This window comes from Pongo abelii, chromosome 19, assembly GCF_028885655.2.
Source record: "Pongo abelii isolate AG06213 chromosome 19, NHGRI_mPonAbe1-v2.0_pri, whole genome shotgun sequence".
In the NCBI taxonomy this organism is placed as follows: Eukaryota; Metazoa; Chordata; class Mammalia; order Primates; family Hominidae; genus Pongo; species Pongo abelii.
Window position 1 is genome coordinate 77387560 of NC_072004.2, and position 19238 is coordinate 77406797.

Sequence of the window (19238 nt, forward strand, 5' to 3'; positions counted from 1 at the left end):
CTGGTCCCAAGTAAGTCCGAAACCAAAAAGAGAAAACATTAAGTCTGAAAGCTGGAGAATAATCTCTTTTGACTCCATGAGTCAATTATAGAAAAGCCTATCATCAGCGGCTAGTATAGGTCAGAATTTTTTGTTTCCTTTGTTATATGCTCTTATTAAATTCTGTCCATTTCATAGCACTTATTTCATATTATAAATATCCATTTCTGTTTTCAATTATTTGATTAATATCTCTTCCTCCCACTTGCCTGGTATCACTGGGCCAAGGAATATGTCTCCACTTTGCTTACCATCATATCTCCAGGACCTAGCAGAGTCCTGGCTCTTTAATTACACTCTTAAGGTTAACTAATATTAACATCTGATACTTATGTAATATTTACTATGCTGTTGTTCCAAATCTTTTGTTGTTAACTCATAATCATGAATATTTATTGAATGAATGACTGAATAGATCTGTCTTCTTATTTCTTCAGACTCACCCTTTATCATTTCTGCATTTGTATTTATTCTGTAGTCATACTACTTAGCACAATTTAAATTGGCTCTATTTGCTTTTGCATTTATTTGCGTATACTGTTTCCTTTGGATACATTCCCTGACAGACAAACTGACATTTCCCCCCCAAACTCAGTTCAAATGTCATTTCTCATGCCATAAGACTTCCTTCCCAGAGTTCATCACTTTTTAAATCTAGGTTAGGTGAACCTTCTCAGTGCTTCCATAATTTTGTGTGTGTATTTTTCTCATATCACTTACTATATGATATATTATAATTTTGTTTATAGATATGACAGATTTAGTCTCCCTTATCAAGGAATTTACTGGAAACTCTTTGATACGAGGGACTGAATATTTTATTGTTGATCTTAGAAGCTGTAAAATAACTGTTAGTAGAATGAATGTAGGTCTAAGATGATATTATGGTGTTCTTTCCAAGTGATCTCCATGAAGGCTTAGATCTCCTGGTGTAATGCAACAATTTTCAGCATATGGAAACATAGACAACTTCATTTGGGGGTTGAGGGAGAAACTGATTGAGAAATGGTACAGATGAAAAATTAGGTTGGGTTTGGTGTCTCACGCCTGTAATCTCAGCACTTTGGGAGGCTGAGGCCGGTGGATCACTTGAGCTCAGGAGTTCAAGACCAGTCTGGCCAACATGGCGAAACCCTGTCTCTACTAAAAATATAGAAAAAATTCGCCATGTATGGTGGCACACGCCTGTAATCCCAGCTACTTGGGAGGCTGAGGCAGGAGAATGGCATGAACCAGGAAGCAGAGTTTGCAGTGAGCTGAGATGGCAGCACTGCACTCCAGCCTGGGTGACAGAGTGAGACTCCATCTCAAAAACAAAAACAAAAACAAACAGACAAAAACCAGAAAAATTAAAAAGCACATAATGGTTATGTTTTATATTTTAAATTGGTGTGAGATCAACAGGACTGCCTCATTTGATTATATGAGTTGTGCTTTGCACAAAGGTGCCTGTTGAGAGAGCATAAGTGGAGGCTGAAATGCAGTTCATACTCCAAGCCTTGAACCTCTGTGCTGGATTGCAGTTGCCTAGTGAAAGGTACCCTTTTTTGTAACTAATGCATAGAGAGGAGGTGCCTTTTCCCAATTCACACAAAAGCACAGTATGAACTATCTGAGGCCCTAGGGATCAAGAGCTTCAATCTCAAATTTTAGCCTTTGTTTACATCATCAGGTGGTAGAAATCTTTAGATCTACATGTACAGGGAGGCATGTAGCTCATTCAGTTTTTAATGGTTGAATGAATGAAGACAAAGTCTTATTATAATACATGTCAGTAGCCCATCATATTATTCTCTTTGCCATAATGTTTTTTCGTTTCAAGTGCTGCTTGAGGGAAGTGGGCCATCAGTTACAAATAGAAAATATTGTGTTTCCTTTGGAGATATTTTGATTCAGATAAATATTTAATTTGAGGTTTACCTATGGTAGATTTTGGACAAATTATTTCGAATGTTTTTTACACCATAATATCTTGTGTACATTTATCTTTGTAGAGATTAAAGAAGCTGCTAACATCTTGTCACATGTTGATAATGGCAAGATTGGTATACCTGATTTGGAGCATGCCTTGAAATGTTTGAATGTTAATTTAACTGAGGAGGACTTCAAAGAAGCCCTTAACTGTTGTAATGTCAGTGGTGAGCATTTTTTTGGCCTGAGATTTTTTCATTTTTTTTCTACTTATGAAAAATAGTCTTAGAGTGTACCTATAAGGATAAGATGCTAATGGGAGTCATTTTTCTGTTGGAGGCTTAGGTTGATACAAATTAGAGCCAAACCACTCTACTAATTTAAATATTTATTGAATATATCTATTCATACTTATATGGATACTATATGTGCTTATTTAATTACCATTCATTACTTATAAGCATGGGTGGAAAAATACCATAAATTGTATAATAAAATAAAAACATGACAACAGCAGCATATTTTGATATGCAATCTTTTTCAGAGGAGATCCACTTTCATTTTTTTTTTTTTTTTACAGTACTTGCTCCATTTTGATTTTTAACCAAATAAAATATGGGTGGGCTCACTACATTTAAAAATAAGTTATTTAGTTTTAGTGATTGTTTTCAAGTAGTCCATATTTACCTTTGTTTTCTGTCTTTGACTTCATGTAATATGTACTTGATCTCCTTTCCTATACACATTTACTTTTAGGAAGCCAAATCATTTGGGAATACTTCTAGAAGCTGCTGAGTTCTGTTGGTTTTTGGTGAACTTTTATTTTGGGCTTATTTTAACCAATTTGTGTCTGGGAATCCTGTGAGTCCTAGGTTTAAGAATACCTCTCCAGTACAGTTTAGTTATTGATTTTGCCAGGTTCCCCAGATTGTTATTCACCTAGATCAATTTTTATGTTTTGACCTCAGTTTTCTCACATCATCAGAGTGGTATAAATTTAGACTTCACACCCACATGAGATGCATGCTGGGCCTTCAATTTCTCACAAGAGATTTTTTTTTTTTCCCACTGTGTCTCAGAATTGGGAAGATTTAGGCCTCCTTGTTTATTTGAGTCAATAAATATAATATTTTAATTTCTTTTTTAAAAAACCAGGATTGAAACTCTTTAAGCATTTCAGTTTTATTTGATATCTAAGTTCCTACTCTTATTTTTATGGGCTCAAATCTTTTTTTATGACTCTGTATGAGCATTTAAATCAAGCACCTAGCCATTTCTGGGTCTCGTCTCTATCCTAAAGATAGTTTTGGTGTTAGCACTCAATGCTTAACATTCTGGATCTCAGTTCCCAGTTAACTTTTTGTTATTTCCTTCATATGACTCAGTCACACATCCATGGAATGGTATATGTCATAGAGCATCTCTAGGGGTTTGTAGTGGGATGGTTTCTGTGCTACCCAAGTCTGCCATTTTGTTTAAACTCAAAGTCTCCTTAATATAATTATAGCCCTAGATTGTCTGCTGTGTCACATTATTGCACCTTACTTCACTTGTGACTGTGTATGTGTGTGTGTGTGCGTGTGCGTGTGTGTGTGTGTACACGTACATGTGCATGTATGTGTGTATTCTAATAACATTGTCTCCTCTGGCCTTAGACTGCATCAATTCAAATACAACCTCTAACATTTCCTGACTTTGTGACCTGGACAAGTTATTTAATTTCCATTTGCTTTCATCTTTCAAAAATAGGCATGCAGAACCTGGGAGGCGGAGCTTGCAGTGAGCAGAGATCGCGCCACTGCACTCCAGCCTGGGCAACAGAGCGAGACTTCATCTCAAAAAAAAAAAAAAAAATAGGCATGCGAAGAGTATTATTATGAATTATAGAATTATTATGAAGATTACATGATTTAATATATGTAAAACACCATAAAAGGGTGCCTAGTATATATATAAGGAACTCAAAAATGTTAGCTATTGTTTGCTAGTAATATTATTAACTATTCACTGGGTGGTTTTAAAAAGTGTTAAAAGTTCTGTTGAAATAGTTTCAATCATTTGAGACAGAAAAGTGAGCTAGAGTGAAATTTTAGCTAACTATTGTAAATTGGTCTTTATTTCATGTGCCAATTCAGTATCAGGTTTTTAATGTCAGCATTTTTTACTTTGACCTTCCAGATAATATGGAGGTGGATTTAAAAGATTTCTTAATGAAAATGAAAGAAAGTCCACATTTCCAAAAGTCCAAGGGTAAGTGAATACTTCTTGTTCAAGAGAATGGCTAGAAAATAAATATTTAAAAATGACATTTAAAAATGACTATCTGGATTTCAAGTTTTTAATTTTTAGTCTCTCTAATTTTAAAAAGGATTTCAAGCCACTTATGATGTATAGTATAAATAATATAATAATATAAAAATAAGTGAAGAAAATTGGGCAAAGATATAATGAGGGGGAAAAAAAGGTAAGGTTAAAAAGATTAATATGTGCAAGGTCCTTTCTCAAAGGTAGTTAGGTTTTTCTTCAATGACTTCTGGATCTATGAATTAAATCATGTGTGGAATTGGATGAGGGACCACCAGTTTTTGTGACATCTTAAGTCATGCCTCTGGAGTTTTCAGATGTACACAACTGGACTGCCCATCTATTTCAGTTATAGAAATCCTAACTTCAGTTAATCAGTCCTTCTAAATCCCCACAGTATCAATCCCTGTATTATTCTTAATACCACACTGTCTATGTTGCCTAACCACATCATTTTGTCCCAGCTATTTAAAGACTTGCTTGGCCTCTGTCCCAGAGGTTCGTCTTATTCTTTTTGAAATTAGGGAGACCATTTCAACACCAACGTATTTTCCTATCTCCCAAGTCTGCAGAGAACACCTACCAAAGAACTCTTCATGGATGCAGATACCCTTATCAATGGCGTATTTCTAAATGCTTTGGTGAAACAAATGTCTTTGTATCACATTTTTTACATTTTAATATCTCTAAAATTGGATGCCTTATAGTATTTTTAATCAGATGTAGCTTTTAAAATTGAGACATAATTCATATACCATAAATTTCACCCTTTTAAAGTGTACCATTCAGTGATTTTTAGTATATTCAGAAAGTTGTGCAAGCATCACCACTTTCTAATTCCAAAACATTTTCATGACGCTGAAAGAAACTCTGTACCTGTTAGCAGTTATTCTCCATTCCCACCTCTCTCCAACTACTGACAACGATGAATCTACTTTCTGTCTGTATGAATTTGCCTATTTTGAACATTTCATATAAATGTAATCATATTGTATTTTTTTGTGTCTTCTTTTATACAGCATATGCTTTCTTCCTCTTTTTTTCAACTTTTATTTTAGATTCAGGGGGTACATGTGCAGGCTTGTTACCTGGGTATATTGTGTGATGCTAAAGTTTGGGATATGAATGATCCCATCACCCAGGTACTGAGGATAGTATGCAATAGTTAGTTTTACAACCCTTTCCCCTTCTCCCCCTCCCCTCCTCTGGTAGTCCCCACTTTCAATTGTTGCCATCTTTCTGTTCATGAGTACCCAATGTTTAGCTCACACTTACAAGTGAGAGCATGCAGTATTTGGTTTTCTGTTTCTGTGTTAATGCACTTAGGATAATGGCCCCCAGCTACATCCATGCTGATAGCATGTGTTTTCAAAGTTCATTTATATTATAGCATGAATTAGTACAATTGACTCTTGAACAATGTGGGAGTTAGGGGCACCTTCTAGATAATATGGAGTTGGATTTAAAAGATTGCTTAATGAAATGAAAGAAAGTCCACATTTCCAAAAGTCCAAGGGTAAGTGGATACTTTTGCTTCAAGAGACTGGCTGGAAAACAAGTGGCTACACTGTCAAAAATTCATGTATAATTTCAGACTCCCCCGAAACTTAATTACTAATAGTCTACTGTTGAGTGGAAGCCTTATCAATAACATAAATGATTGATTAACACATATCTTTACGGCATATTTATATAATACTGTTTCTTACAATAACACGGCTAGAGAAAAGAAAATATTGTTAATAAAATCATAAGGAAGACAGAATATGTTGATTCTTCATTAAGTGTAAGTGGATCATCATCTCATCCTCATCATCTTCAAGTTGAGTAGGAAGAGGAGTTGGTTTGCTATCTCAGGAGTGGGAGAGATGGAAGAGGTGGAGGCGGTGGAAGAGGAGGCAGAAGAGGCAAGGACACTTGGTTTAACTTTATGGAAATACATCATAATTTCTTATCTGACATTATTGGCTTTTCATTTCTCTAAGAATGTTTCTCTATGATACCAGTCTTTCACTGTTTGCTTTAGTTTCAGTGTCCATATCATAGAAGGGTCCATGTCATAAAATAAGTCAAAGCAGTCATGAATAATTGGAACTCTTCTACCAGATTGTCTAATGTCAATTTGTTTCCTTGCATTGCTTCTTCTATGTCTTCTTCCTTATCATCTGGCACTGGTTTGGAAGCATTCATCCCTATCAGGTCATCTTCAGTTAATTCCTCTGGTGTGATGTATATTAACTCTTGAATTTCTCCCAATAGTCATATCTTGAAACTTTTCACCCTTCACCATTTTTTTTCTCGCCATTTCCACAATCTCTTTCATGATCTCCTTGTTTAGCTCTGTTATAAGTCCTGTGCAGTCATGCACAACATCTGGACACAGCTTTCTCCAGCAGGAGTTTATTGTTTGGGGCTTGATGTGGCATCCTACTGAAGCCTTTCATGTTCTCTCTGTCAAGGTTTTCTTCCACAGTGTTGACAATTCTTTCCATAGAGTACCATGTGTAATGAGCCTTTAAAGGTTGTTATGACCCCCTAATGTAAAGGCTGATATATTTGGAGCCAAGTAGACCACTTCAATGCCTTTGGTATTGAATTCATAGAGTTTGGGTGGCCAGAGGCATTGTCCAATCTCAAAAGAACTTTAAAAGGCAGTCTCTTCCTTGCTTCAGGGACAAAGCATTGATGGAACCAATCTAGAAAAAGAATTCTGGTTTTCCAAACCTTCTTGTTATACAATCTAAAGATGGCAGCAGGAGTTTATCTTTTCCCTTCAAGGCTTGAGGGTTAGCAGCTTTATGGATAAGGGCAGTCCTGATTTTAAACCTAACTGCATTTGCACAAAAGATTAGAGCTAGCTTACCCTTCTTAAATCCTGGTGCTTGCTTCTTTTCCCTACTAATAAATGTCCTTTTTGGCATTATTTTCCAGAATAGGGCACTTTTGTCTGCATTAAAAACTTGTTCTGGGATACATACTTTCTCCTCAATGATTTTCTGGAGACATGTATATTCAAATGCTTTGCCCATTTTAAAATCAGGCTTTTTATTGTTGAGTTGTAAGAGTTATTCATATATTCTGGACATTAGACCTTTATCAGGTAGATAATTGCAAATATTTTTTCACATTTTGTTAGTTGTCTTTTTTCTTTTCTGATGTCCTTTGAAGCATAAATGATTTTGAATTTGGTAAAGTTCAATTTATATTTTATTTTGTTGCTTCTTTTGATGTCATAAAGATAATCCGAACTCCTGAAGGTTTACACCAAAGTTTTCTTCTAGTTTTAGCTCTTTTATTTGAATCCTTAATAATTAGAGTTAATTTTTGTATGTGGTGTGAGATGACAGTCCATTTTTATCTTTTTTGGTCCAGATATTCAGTTGTCCTAACATCAGTTTTTGAAAACATTGTTCTTTCTCCACTGAATGATTTTGGTACCCTTAGAGAAAATCAATTGATCATAGATGTATGGGTTTATTTCTGGACTCTCAATTCTATTTCTTTTATATTTATTCTATCCTTATATCAATATCACATACTTTTGATTGCTATAACTTTGTTTAAAGTAATAACCTAAACAGTAATTTTTAACCAGAGCAGGGTAACTAGAATTACCCGTAAAGCTGGTTCACCTGGTTCTATCTGTATATGATGAAGTAGCTTGTATTTTATAGAATAACTATAAAATCTAGTAAAAGTTAAGCAACATAAGCAATCACCACAACTGTTTAAGGGCAATGGGCAGTAACCAAGCCTGTCAGCATTTGTGGGGCCATAGGATAAACACAAAGAAAACCACATTTAAGAACATGAGAGTAAAATGGCTGAAAACCAACTACAAAAAGAAAATCTTAAAAGCCACCAGTGAAAAGTTATACATTATTTTCTAAGGAGCAAAAAAATACTGATGGCTGGGTGTGGTGGCTTATGCCTATAAGCACTTTGGGAGGCCATGGGGGGAGGATCGTTTGAGGCCAGGAATTTGAGACCAGCCTGGGCAACATGGCAAGACCCTGTCCCTACAAAAATTTTAAAAATAAGCCAGGTGTGATGGCACATGACTGTAGTCCCAGCTACTCAGGAAGACAGGAGGATTGCTTGAGCCCAGGAGTTCAAGGCCACAGTGAGCTGTGATCACGGGGCCGCACTCCAGCCTGTGTAACAGAGCGAGATCCCATCTCTAAATAATGATGATGATAATAATAATAATAATAAATATTTGTAGCTTTCTTTACAAAAAATGTTTACAAAATTATCATTGAAGGAGCCTAGCTTAGTTCATGAGTCAATAGTTTATTGGTTATTACTGTTCAGGAGTTACACTGCTGGTGAAATGCACCTGTCTTTCAGAATGCTGTGGTCCATCTCTGATGAATGCCAGAGACAATGGAATAACATTGAATACTAAACTTTTTTAAAAGGCTGTGAACATTGTATTCTATATTAAAGTATCTTTTAAAAATGAAATAATATTTTAAGAAAAAACAGAAAGTTCACTACCAAGAGATCTACATATAAGAAACGTTACCAATATCAGGAATGAAAAAAGGGACATCACTACAGAGTACACAGACATAAAAAAGATACTAAGAGGATCTTATACTTTTATACCAATGCATTTGAAAATTTTAATGAAAAGAATGAATTCCTTGAAAAACTCAACTTAACAAAAGTAGCTGAAGAATAATTAGAAAATCTGAAGAGTAACTCCAGGTTCAGATGGCTTCATTGGTAAGTTATTTTAAAATTTAAGAAGGATATAGTATCACTCTTATATAAACTCAGAGTTTAGAAGCAGGAAGAACATTTCCAACCTATTTTATGAGGCCTATGTAATCTTCATGTAAAAACCTTACATGGGCACCAAATTATAATTCAGTCCCCATCATGACCACAAACGGGAAAAGCTTTAATAAAATAGGATCAAATGAAATCTAGTGATATATAAAAAGGAAAGATATATCACAAGTTGAATTATTTTTAGGAGTGCAATATTAGTATTAACAAAAATAAAAATGTAATTCTTCATATTACAAAATAAAGGAGGAAGAAAAATCATCTTAATAGATGTAGAAAACATATTTGATCAAATTCAACACCCTTTCATGTTAAGGGGTACTTACAGAAACCTACAACAATCATGTTTAAAGGAAAATTTTAAATTCTTGCTCACAGAGATTAGGAATGAGACAAGAATGTCTACTATCATCACTTCTGTTCAACAGTGTACTGGAAGTCCTAGCCAGTATCACAGGCAAAACAGAATAAGAAAGATAAGGATTAAAAGGGAAGAAATAGAATTTCCATTACTCATTGACAATATAATTAATAGGTAGAAAAAATATGAATCTATACACTGGTTATTATATTATTGTATTTCAGTTAATGAGCAAATTTATCAGAGCTGCTTGACACATGATCAATTTAAAATTACAATTCTATGTTCAAAAATTGTATTTCTGTATTTTGCCACAAACAATTATAAAATGAAAATAAAGATATGATTTGCAATGGTACAAAAAAGCAAATATTTAGGAGTAACTAGTGAAACAAGTTTATAATTTTTAAACAGAAAACTACAAAACAATTTTGACAAAATTTAAAGAAAAACCTAAATAAATGGAGAGATATATTATGTTTTGTAGTTTCAATATGCTTTTAGTTCTCACCAATTTGAGCTATATGCAATCCCAATCAAAAGTCTAGCATAATTTTATACAAACTGACAATCTGATTTTAAATATGAGAATAAATGCAAAGGGCCAAAATAGCCAGGGCAAAGTTGAAGAAGACAAAGTTGTAAAACTCACGTTACTTTACATCAAGATTTGTAACAAAGTTATAAAGTTACAATAAAGGTACCACTGCAATGGAGCAAGGAAAGGATGGCCTTTTAAATAAATGATGTTATTTCAATTGAATATTCATTTATTAAAAAGTTAATCTTGGTGCCTTCTTTATAGCATTCACAAAATATGTATCATTTTGCTTAAAATGATATTACCAGGACAAATAGCAGAATGTGAATGGGTTTGAGAATTAGATGACATTATTACATTGTATCAATGTAATAATTTCCTAATTTTTATGATTGTATTGTTATTATGTAAGAGAACGTTCTCATTGGAGAAAATACACAATAATATAGTTAATGGTGAAGGGGCATTTTGTTGGCTATTTACAGTAAGATATTTCAGATAAAAAAATTTTGTACTGTACTTGCAATTTTTCTGAGGGTTTGAGATTGTTTAAAAATAAAAAAGTTGAGGGGGCGTGTTCCCGTCGGCTGCGCCCGCGGCCCGGGGCGGAGCTTGGCCACCGCGCCGGGCTGCGGGCGGCCGGGCGAACGGGCTTGGCGCGCAGGGGGCTCCTCTTTCGCGTCTCCCGATCCCCGGCCGTGCCAGGCACGGTGCCGGCTGCCGAGGGAACGCCTTTGTGCCCGGTCCTGGGAAACCGCGACGGCCGCCGCGCGCCCCGGTCCATTGTGTTTCGCTTCTCTGGGTTCCAGGTAGGTGCGGGCGGCGCGCGGGGTCCGCACGAAGTGTCACCCCGGCGGCTGGGGCGCCGGGACCCGCGGGCGCCGCCAGGGGCGTTCCCGGGCGCGTGGCGGCGGTGAAGTACCTGAAGCGGTGGTGGTCGGCCGGCGGCGGCCTCCTGCACCTCACCCTCCTGCACCTCACCCTCCTGCTGAGCTTGGCTGGGTTCCGGGTAGACCTAGACCTTTACCTGCTACTGCCGCCGCCCACCCTGCTCCGGGACGAGCTGCTGTTCCTGGGCAGCCCGGCCAGCTCCGTCTACGCGCTCAGCCCCTTCTCGGCCTCGGGAGGGAGGGGGCGCGCGGGCCAGTTGCACCCCAAGGGCCGGGAGCTGGACTCTGCCGCGCCGCCCGAGGGCCCGCTGCTCCGGGAGGTGCGCGCTCGGGGTCCCCTTCATCCCTCTCACCCGGGTGGATGCGTGGCTGGTGCACAGCGTGGCTGCCAGGAGCGCGGACTAGGCCCACGGGCTGCTCGGCGCCGCCGCCGCCTCGTCCACCGCAGGAGCCGGCGCCAGCGTGGACGGCGGCAGCCAGGCTGTGCAGGGGGGCTGCGGTGACTCCCGAGCGGCTCAGAGTGGCCCCTTGGACGCCGGGGAAGAGGAGAAGGCACCCGCGGAACCGACGGCTCAGGTGCCGGACGCTGGCGGATGTGCGAGCGAGGAGAACGAGGTACTAAGAAAAGAGCACGAAGCTGTGGATCATAGTTCCCAGCGTGAGGAAAATGAAGAAAGGGTGTCAGCCCAGAAGGAGAACTCACTTCAGCAGAATAATGATGATGAAAACAAAATAGCAGAGGAACCTGATTGGGAGGCAGAAAAGACCACTGAATCTAGAAATGAGAGACATCTGAATGGGACAGATACTTATTTCTCTCTGGAAGACTTATTCCTGTTGCTTTCATCACAGCCTGAAAATTCACGGAGGGCATCTCATTGAGAGATATTCCTCTTCCAGGCAGTATCAGTGATGGCATGAATTCTTCAGCACATTATCACGTAAACTTCAGCCAGGCTATAAGTCAGGATGTGAATCTTCATGAGGCCATCTTGCTTTGTCCCAACTATACATTTAGAAGAGATCCAATAGCAAGGACTTCACAGTCACAAGAACCATTTCTGCAGTTAAATTCTCATACCACCAATCCTGAGCAAACCCTTCCTGGAACTAATTTGACAGGATTTCTTTCACCGGTTGACAATCTTATGCGGAATCCAACAAGCCAAGACCTACTGTATGACCTTGACGTAAATATATTTGATGAGATAAACTTAATGTCATTGGCCACAGAAGACGACTTTGATCCAATCGATGTTTCTCAGCTTTTTGATAACCAGATTCTGATTCTGACCTTTCTTTAGATTCAAGTCACAATAGTACCTCTGTCATCAAGTCTAATTCCTCTCACTCTGTGTGTGATGAAGGTGCTATAGGTTATTGTACTGACCATGAATCTAAGTTCCCATCATGACTTAGAAGGTGCTGTAGGTGGCTACTACCCAGAACCCAGTAAGCTTTGTCACTTGGATCAGAATGATTCTGGTTTCCATGGGCATCTTACATTTCAACACATATTTCATAACCACACTTACCACTTGCAGCAAGTGCACCAGAATCTACTTCTGAACCTTTTTCGTGGCCTGGGAAGTCACAGAAGATAAGGAGTAGGTACCTTGAAGACACAGAAACTTGAGCCGTGATGAACGGCGTGCTAAAGCTTTGCATATCCCTTTTTTCTGTAGATGAAATTGTCGGCATGCCTGTTGATTCTTTCAATAGCATGTTAAGTAGGTACTATCTGACAGACCTACAAGTCTCACTTATCCGTGATATCAGACGAAGAGGGAAAAATAAAGTTGCTGCGCAGAACTATCGTAAACGCAAATTGGACATAATTTTGAATCTAGAAGATGATGTATGTAACTTGCAAGCAAAGAAGGAAACTCTTAGAGCGAGCACAATGTATCAAAGCTATTAACATAATGAAACAGAAACTGCATGACCTTTATCATGATATTTTTAGTAGATTAAGAGATGACCAAGGTAGGCCAGTCAATCCAAACCACTATGCTCTTCAGTGTACCCATGATGGAAGTATGTTGATAGTACCCAAAGAACTGGTGGCCTCAGGCCACAAAAAGGAAACCCAAAAGGGAAAGAGAAAGTGAGAAGAAACTGAAGATGGACTCTATTACGTGAAGTAGTAATGTTCAGAAACTGATTATTTGGATCAGAAACCATTGAAACTGCTTCAAGAATTATATCTTTAAGTACTGCTACTTGAATAACTGTTAAGGCTCTGTTTTGAAGCTCACATGGATAAATGTTTAGGGCTTCAAGATCACACTTGTGGGAAATCTGGGGGAGCCATAACTTTTCATGAAATGCATTGTATACAAAATTCATAGTTATGTCCAAAGAATAGGTGAACATGAAAACCCAGTAAGACTTTCCATCTTGGCAGCCATCCTTTTTAAGAGTAAGTCAGTTAACTTCAAAAAGAGCAAACACTGGGGATCAAATTATTTTAAGAGGTATTTCAGTTTCAAATGCAAAATAGCCTTATTTTCATTTAGTTTGTTAGCACTATAGTGAGCTTTTCAAACACTATTTTAATCTTTATATTTAACTTGTAAATTTTGCTTTCTATGGAAATAAATTTTGTATTTGTATTAAAAATAAACTTTTCTCTTTTATACAGAAAAAAATAAAAAAAAGTTAAAGAATTTTTTTAAAAGGGTTGCCAATTGGCGATGCATATGTGGAAAATAACATTGTAGTTAAATTTTAGGTACCTGGATTTTGTTAGGTAATTTCACTTCTTTGGATTTTAGATTCGTTTTCCACATGAGTGGTTTGGTCTCAAAAGTCTCTGAGTTCAGTGATGCAAATTGAATTTTTTGCCTTAAATATTTCACATTTTAAAAAGTTGTATAGTTTACTATCATAAGAACTTAATGGATAAATAACCTTATTATATAATGTGGATTACTATAGAAATTACTGGCCCTGGAAAATTAGATATATTCTCTTATTCTCAGTTTTCTTTTCTTCAAAATAAGGATAGTAATGCCTATATCATATGATAGTTGTAAGAATTAAGTAAGAGCATTTCCCTGTAGTAGCTACTGATTAAAAAGTTACAAAGTCAAGAGATGCAAAATGTAAATATATCACGTTTTTATTAAATCGATAGACTTCCTTTTCCAAAATACAGTGCTGTAAATTGAATTTTATGCCTCCTATATATTACATGTTGAAAAATTGAGTAGGCTCAGAATTAGAACACAATTGGCAAATAACTTTGTTATATGGCATAGGTTACCATAGTAATTACTGTCTGGGTGATACTGGAAAAATAATGTAAGTTTTTTTTATTATCCTTTTCTTCTTTAGAATATCAGTGGAATTTGAAACACATTTTGCTTTTATATCCAGGCATTGGAATCCTTTTCATTCAAATGGCATAGTTGGGTCCATTTTGTGTGCTAGCTTCTTTAGGATCCAATCTTCATAGTGTTAATTCCTTTTTTTAAAGAAGAGAACCTTAATGCTCCAAAGGATATAAGGCTAATAATGCTTCTATAGAAGTTGTAAGAATTGAGACCATGCCTCTATATTAGGTAGATTACAAAGTTATAGACTCAAGTGTGTGAAAATGTAATTATATCACAGGTTTTGGTTAAATCAGTAGTCAGTGTTTAATTAGTAGTATTATGACTATCCAAATTAGCTCATTGATGAGTCAGTAGTCATCCCATTACCTCCATGTCTCTTTGCATGTGCAATCTCTCCCCTCTCCTTTCTTCTGGAATTAACAATTATCTTTTAAAAAAACTTACATGTTTTCCAATAGACCTATTACTTTTTCCCATGTTTCAGACAAAAAATTTTTGTATGGTACTCGCAACTTTTCTGAGAATTTGAGATTGTTTAGAAATAAAAAAAATGTTTAAAAGCTTTAAAAAAGGGTTGCAAATTGGTGGTGTGTGTATATGAAAAACAACATTGTAGTCATATTTTAGGTACCTGGATTTTTTTTTTCCTACGATCGGTTGTATGATGTTGCATAGGTAATTTCACTTCTCGGACTTTTAACATTTCTGACACAGCCATGTTTGAAATGTTAGTCAAACATTGAGTATGATTTTTGAAATCATAATAAAACATGTTTGAATATTAACATTTTCAAAATACTCAAACACAGTTTTATGTACTTTAGATGCTCTGATTTGGATTGTTTCTCCCCTACACCCGCTAAACAGCTGTCATCCCAGGATTTCTCTTTAGTAGTGTTCTATGGCTCACATGTTTCCTGAATCCCTGTCATGATTTACTCGTTTATTTTACTGAAGCACATTTTGCATTAGGTTCCAAAGTAAAACAGCATGGGAGATATAATTTTTGAGTCTTTGAATGCTTCCCAATATCCATATTTTACCTTTATCGTCTTTGATTATTTGGCCAGGTATTAAATGTTAAGTCTCTAACATAGTGCTTATCATGTTATCATAACAAAGTTACCGTAATTAAGACAGTGTGGTATTGATACAAAAACCAATAGAGTAGAATACAGAGTCCAGAAAGAGATCTACACATAATATGCCCATCTCCTTTACAACAAAGGTACCACTTCAATGGAGCAAGGAAAGGATGGCCTTTTAAATAAATGACGTTATTTCAATTGAATATTCATTTATTAAAAAGTTAATCTTGGTGCCTTCTTTATAGCATTCACAAAATATGTATCATTTTGCTAAAAATGGTATTACCAGGACAAATAGCAGAATGTGAATGGGTGTGAGAATTAGATGACATTATTACATTATATCAATGTAATAATTTCCTAATTTTTATGATTATATTGTTATTATGTAAGAGAATGTTCTCATTGGAGAAAAAGCACAATAATATAGTTAATGGTGAGGGGACATTTTGTTGGCTATTTACATTCAGATATTTCAGATAAAAAAATTTTGTTTAGAAACAAAATAGATAGATATAAGGTAGTTGCCTTATAAATGGAAGATAGTATTATTGTTGGATCACATTGGAGCGTGGTTTGTCCTCTTACATCCAGCAAGCTATACCTTCTGTTTCACCTATAAATTATTTTATTTATACAACATTCTCAACTGGGGCCAGTTTGACTAAGAACTGGAAGAAGAAGCTACCCATGTCAACAAAGGGCTGAAGTAATTATTTTTCACAATATTAATATCCAGTGAATTTCTTAGAAAAAAATTATATGTATAGGTTATTCATCAGTTTAATCATTTTAAGGTAACATAACTTTAAGTTAAATAATGAAAGATAATTTTGATTTAAAGCTTATTAGTAATGCTTCACAATGATTTCAGGGCCACATGTGAAGTAATATGTGGCTCAAGGGATAAAGGTTGACTACCTATATGTTTCTACTTGAAAGGCACAGTGGTTAAGAGGATGGGCTTTGGAACTATAGGGTCTGTACTTAAATCCTGTCCCTACCACTTGCTGCCAATGTATTATTTAGTAAATCACTTAATCTTGCTAACCTCAGTGTTTTCATCTAAAAATCAGGGATGAAAATGCCTGTTTTGGGATTATTATAAGGACATTTGTAATTTGGTAAAGTGAGATTGCTTAAAACAGTGTCTAGCACTTAGCAAGTGCCCTGTGACTGTTAGCTATTATAATACACTCTGGTTTTTAAAACTATACAAATAGTTCCATGTAAAATTCTAGAATCAGATCTTCGTATCTTATGCAACCTGAGGCTATTAAGTGATAACTAAAAACATATGCTCTATTTCTGCTGTTGAAACATTTGCTTTTGCTCTCCTTTTGCAGCTACACAGATACTCTTAGCTACTACCCAAATTCTCCAGAATGATCTAGTTGATGTCTCTGACCTCAAGACATTATTGATGGACAAGGACCTTCATACAGCTAATGCTATGCTTACTGTAATGTTAAGACATGTACCTGAACATGGTTAGTAGTTCAATGCGTCTATCTTATAAGGACCATCCTCTACCAGAGTGGTGGAAGGTCTGTGGATAGGACACGCAGGGATGGAGGGTATCCTGTGGAAGCTGAGGTGGGATGACTCCTGGACACTGGTACTGCCCCTACAGGTGTGCCAACCCTGAGCTTCATGGGGCCAAACAAATGGGGAAGTCAGAGCTCATCTTATCCCTGTGTGAGTCCACTGATGGTACCTAGGAGGTGAGATTATTTTGTGAACTGACTGACATGGGCAGTGGTCAATCAGAATGCCATCCATAGAGTAAAACAGGGTCCTGGAGGCCCTTTTGGTTTTTGGAAGGTAAATTATGGTGATATCCAGGGATACCAGGGGGTGTTGCACATAGTGGTGGCTCAGGGCAGCAGATATTTATAAATATAAAAAATAATTTTACTATTTTAATGACAGGTATAGCTGAATATTATCCATTATGGTTCTTAAAATGAGTTGGGGAGAATTTTTTTTTTGTTTTTTAAAAGAGACTTTTTTCTTCCTTGAATGTTGAGTAGAATTCATAGGTGAAGCCATGTGGGCCAAGAGTTCTTTTTGTGAAAGGCTTTGGATTATTTATTTAATGTCTGTAAATGAATAGGATTAACAAGGTATTCTATTTTCTTTTTTTTTTTTTAATCTTAGCAAAGGTTTATTTTGTGAATGTAATTAAAGAAAAGTAGACACCTTGAGGCACTGTTATTATAAGCAAAAATTATGACAATCACTTTGGAAGATTTGGTAATATACATCAAAATTAAAAATAAAAATCTTTGACCCAGTAAAAATTCTACTCATTAGAAGTCACCCTTCCTTCAGACAACCGTGTGTGTGTGTGTGTGTGTGTATATATATATACATATTTAGATGTATATTTACATATTTATATATCTATATCTATATCTATCTATGTCTGTCTATCTTGCTTTATTTCTATCTTTCTATCTATGTATTAGAGGCATAAGTACAGGAAGAAATTAATGACCATCAGTGAGAAGTTGGTAAAACATACTGAGATGCATTACTTAGATGAAATGCTAAGCAATTTTTCTTAAAATGAGGTAGATTTATATGTGCTAATTAGGAAATACTTCTTTTTTTTATTATTATACTTTAAGTTTTAGGGTACATGTGCACAATGTGCAGGTTAGTTACATATGTATACATGTGTCATGCTGGTGTGCTGCACCCATTTACTCGTCATCTAGCATTAGGTATATCTCCTAATGCTATCCCTCCCCCCTCCCCCCACCCCATAAGAGTCCCCAGAGTGTGATGTTCCCCTTCCTGTGTCCATGTGTTCTCATTGTTCAATTCCCACCTATGAGTGAGAACATGTGGTATTTGGTTTTTTGTCCTTGTGATAGTTTACTGAGAATGATGATTTCCAATTTCATCCATGTCCCTACAAAGGACATGAACTCATCATTTTTTATGGCTGCATAGTATTCCATGGTGTATATGTGCCACATTTTCTTAATCCAGTCTATCATTGTTGGACATTTGGGTTGGTTCCAAGTCTTTGCTATTGTGAATAATGCCGCAATAAACATACCTGTGCATGTGTCTTTATAGGAGCATGATTTATAGTCTTTTGGGTATATACCCAGTAATGGGATGGCTGGGTCAAATGGTATTTCTAGTTTGAGCTCCCCGAGGAATCGCCACACTGACTTCCACAATGGTTGAACTAGTTTACAGTCCCACCAACAGTGTAAAACTGTTCCTATTTCTCCACATCCTCTCCAGCACCTGTTGTTTCCTGACTTCTTAATGATTGCCATTCTAACTGGTGTGAGATGGTATCTCATTGTGGTTTTGATTTGCATTTCTCTGATGGCCAGTGATGGTGAGCATTTTTTCCTTTGTTTTTTGGCTGCATAAGTGTCTTCTTTTGAGAAGTGTCTGCTCATGTCCTTCGCCCACTTTTTGATGGGGTTGTTTGTTTTTTTCTTGTAAATTTGTTGGAGTTCATTGTAGATTTTGGATATTAGCCCTTTGTCAGATGAGTAGGTTGTGAAAATTTTCTCCCATTTTGTAGGTTGCCTGTTCACTCTGATGGTAGTTTCTTTTGCTGTGCAGAAGCTCTTGAGTTTAATTAGATCCCATTTGTCAATTTTGGCTTTTGTTGCCATTGCTTTTGGTGTTTTAGTTATGAAGTCCTTGCCCATGCCTATGTCCTGAATGGTAATGCCTAGGTTTTCTTCTAGGGTTTTTATGGTTTTAGGACTAACATTTAAGTCTTTAATCCATGTTGAATTAATTTTTGTATAAGGTGTAAGGAAGGGATCCAGTTTCAGCTTTCTACATATGGCTATCCAGTTTTCCCAGCACCATTTATTAAATAGGGAATCCTTTCCCCATTGCTTCTTTTTCTCAGGTTTGTCAAAGATCAGGTAGTTGTAGGTATGTGGCATTATTTCAGGGGGCTCTGTTCTGTTCCATTGATCT

At 36.6% G+C, this 19238-nt stretch overlaps 1 protein-coding gene and 1 pseudogene across 1 annotated transcript in view; both read left to right on the forward strand.

Annotated features, from left to right (window-relative positions):
- LOC100445724 (EF-hand calcium-binding domain-containing protein 3) overlaps positions 1-19238 on the forward strand; it is a 544420-nt gene that overhangs the window by 85253 nt on the left and 439929 nt on the right. The window contains exons 24-26 of the mRNA XM_063718854.1: positions 2034-2177; positions 4129-4200; positions 16619-16762. Of these exons, the coding sequence (XP_063574924.1) occupies positions 2034-2177; positions 4129-4200; positions 16619-16762 (360 nt within the window). The remainder of the gene's footprint in view (positions 1-2033; positions 2178-4128; positions 4201-16618; positions 16763-19238) is intronic.
- Positions 5737-13508, forward strand: LOC103889605 (nuclear factor erythroid 2-related factor 3-like; annotated as a pseudogene).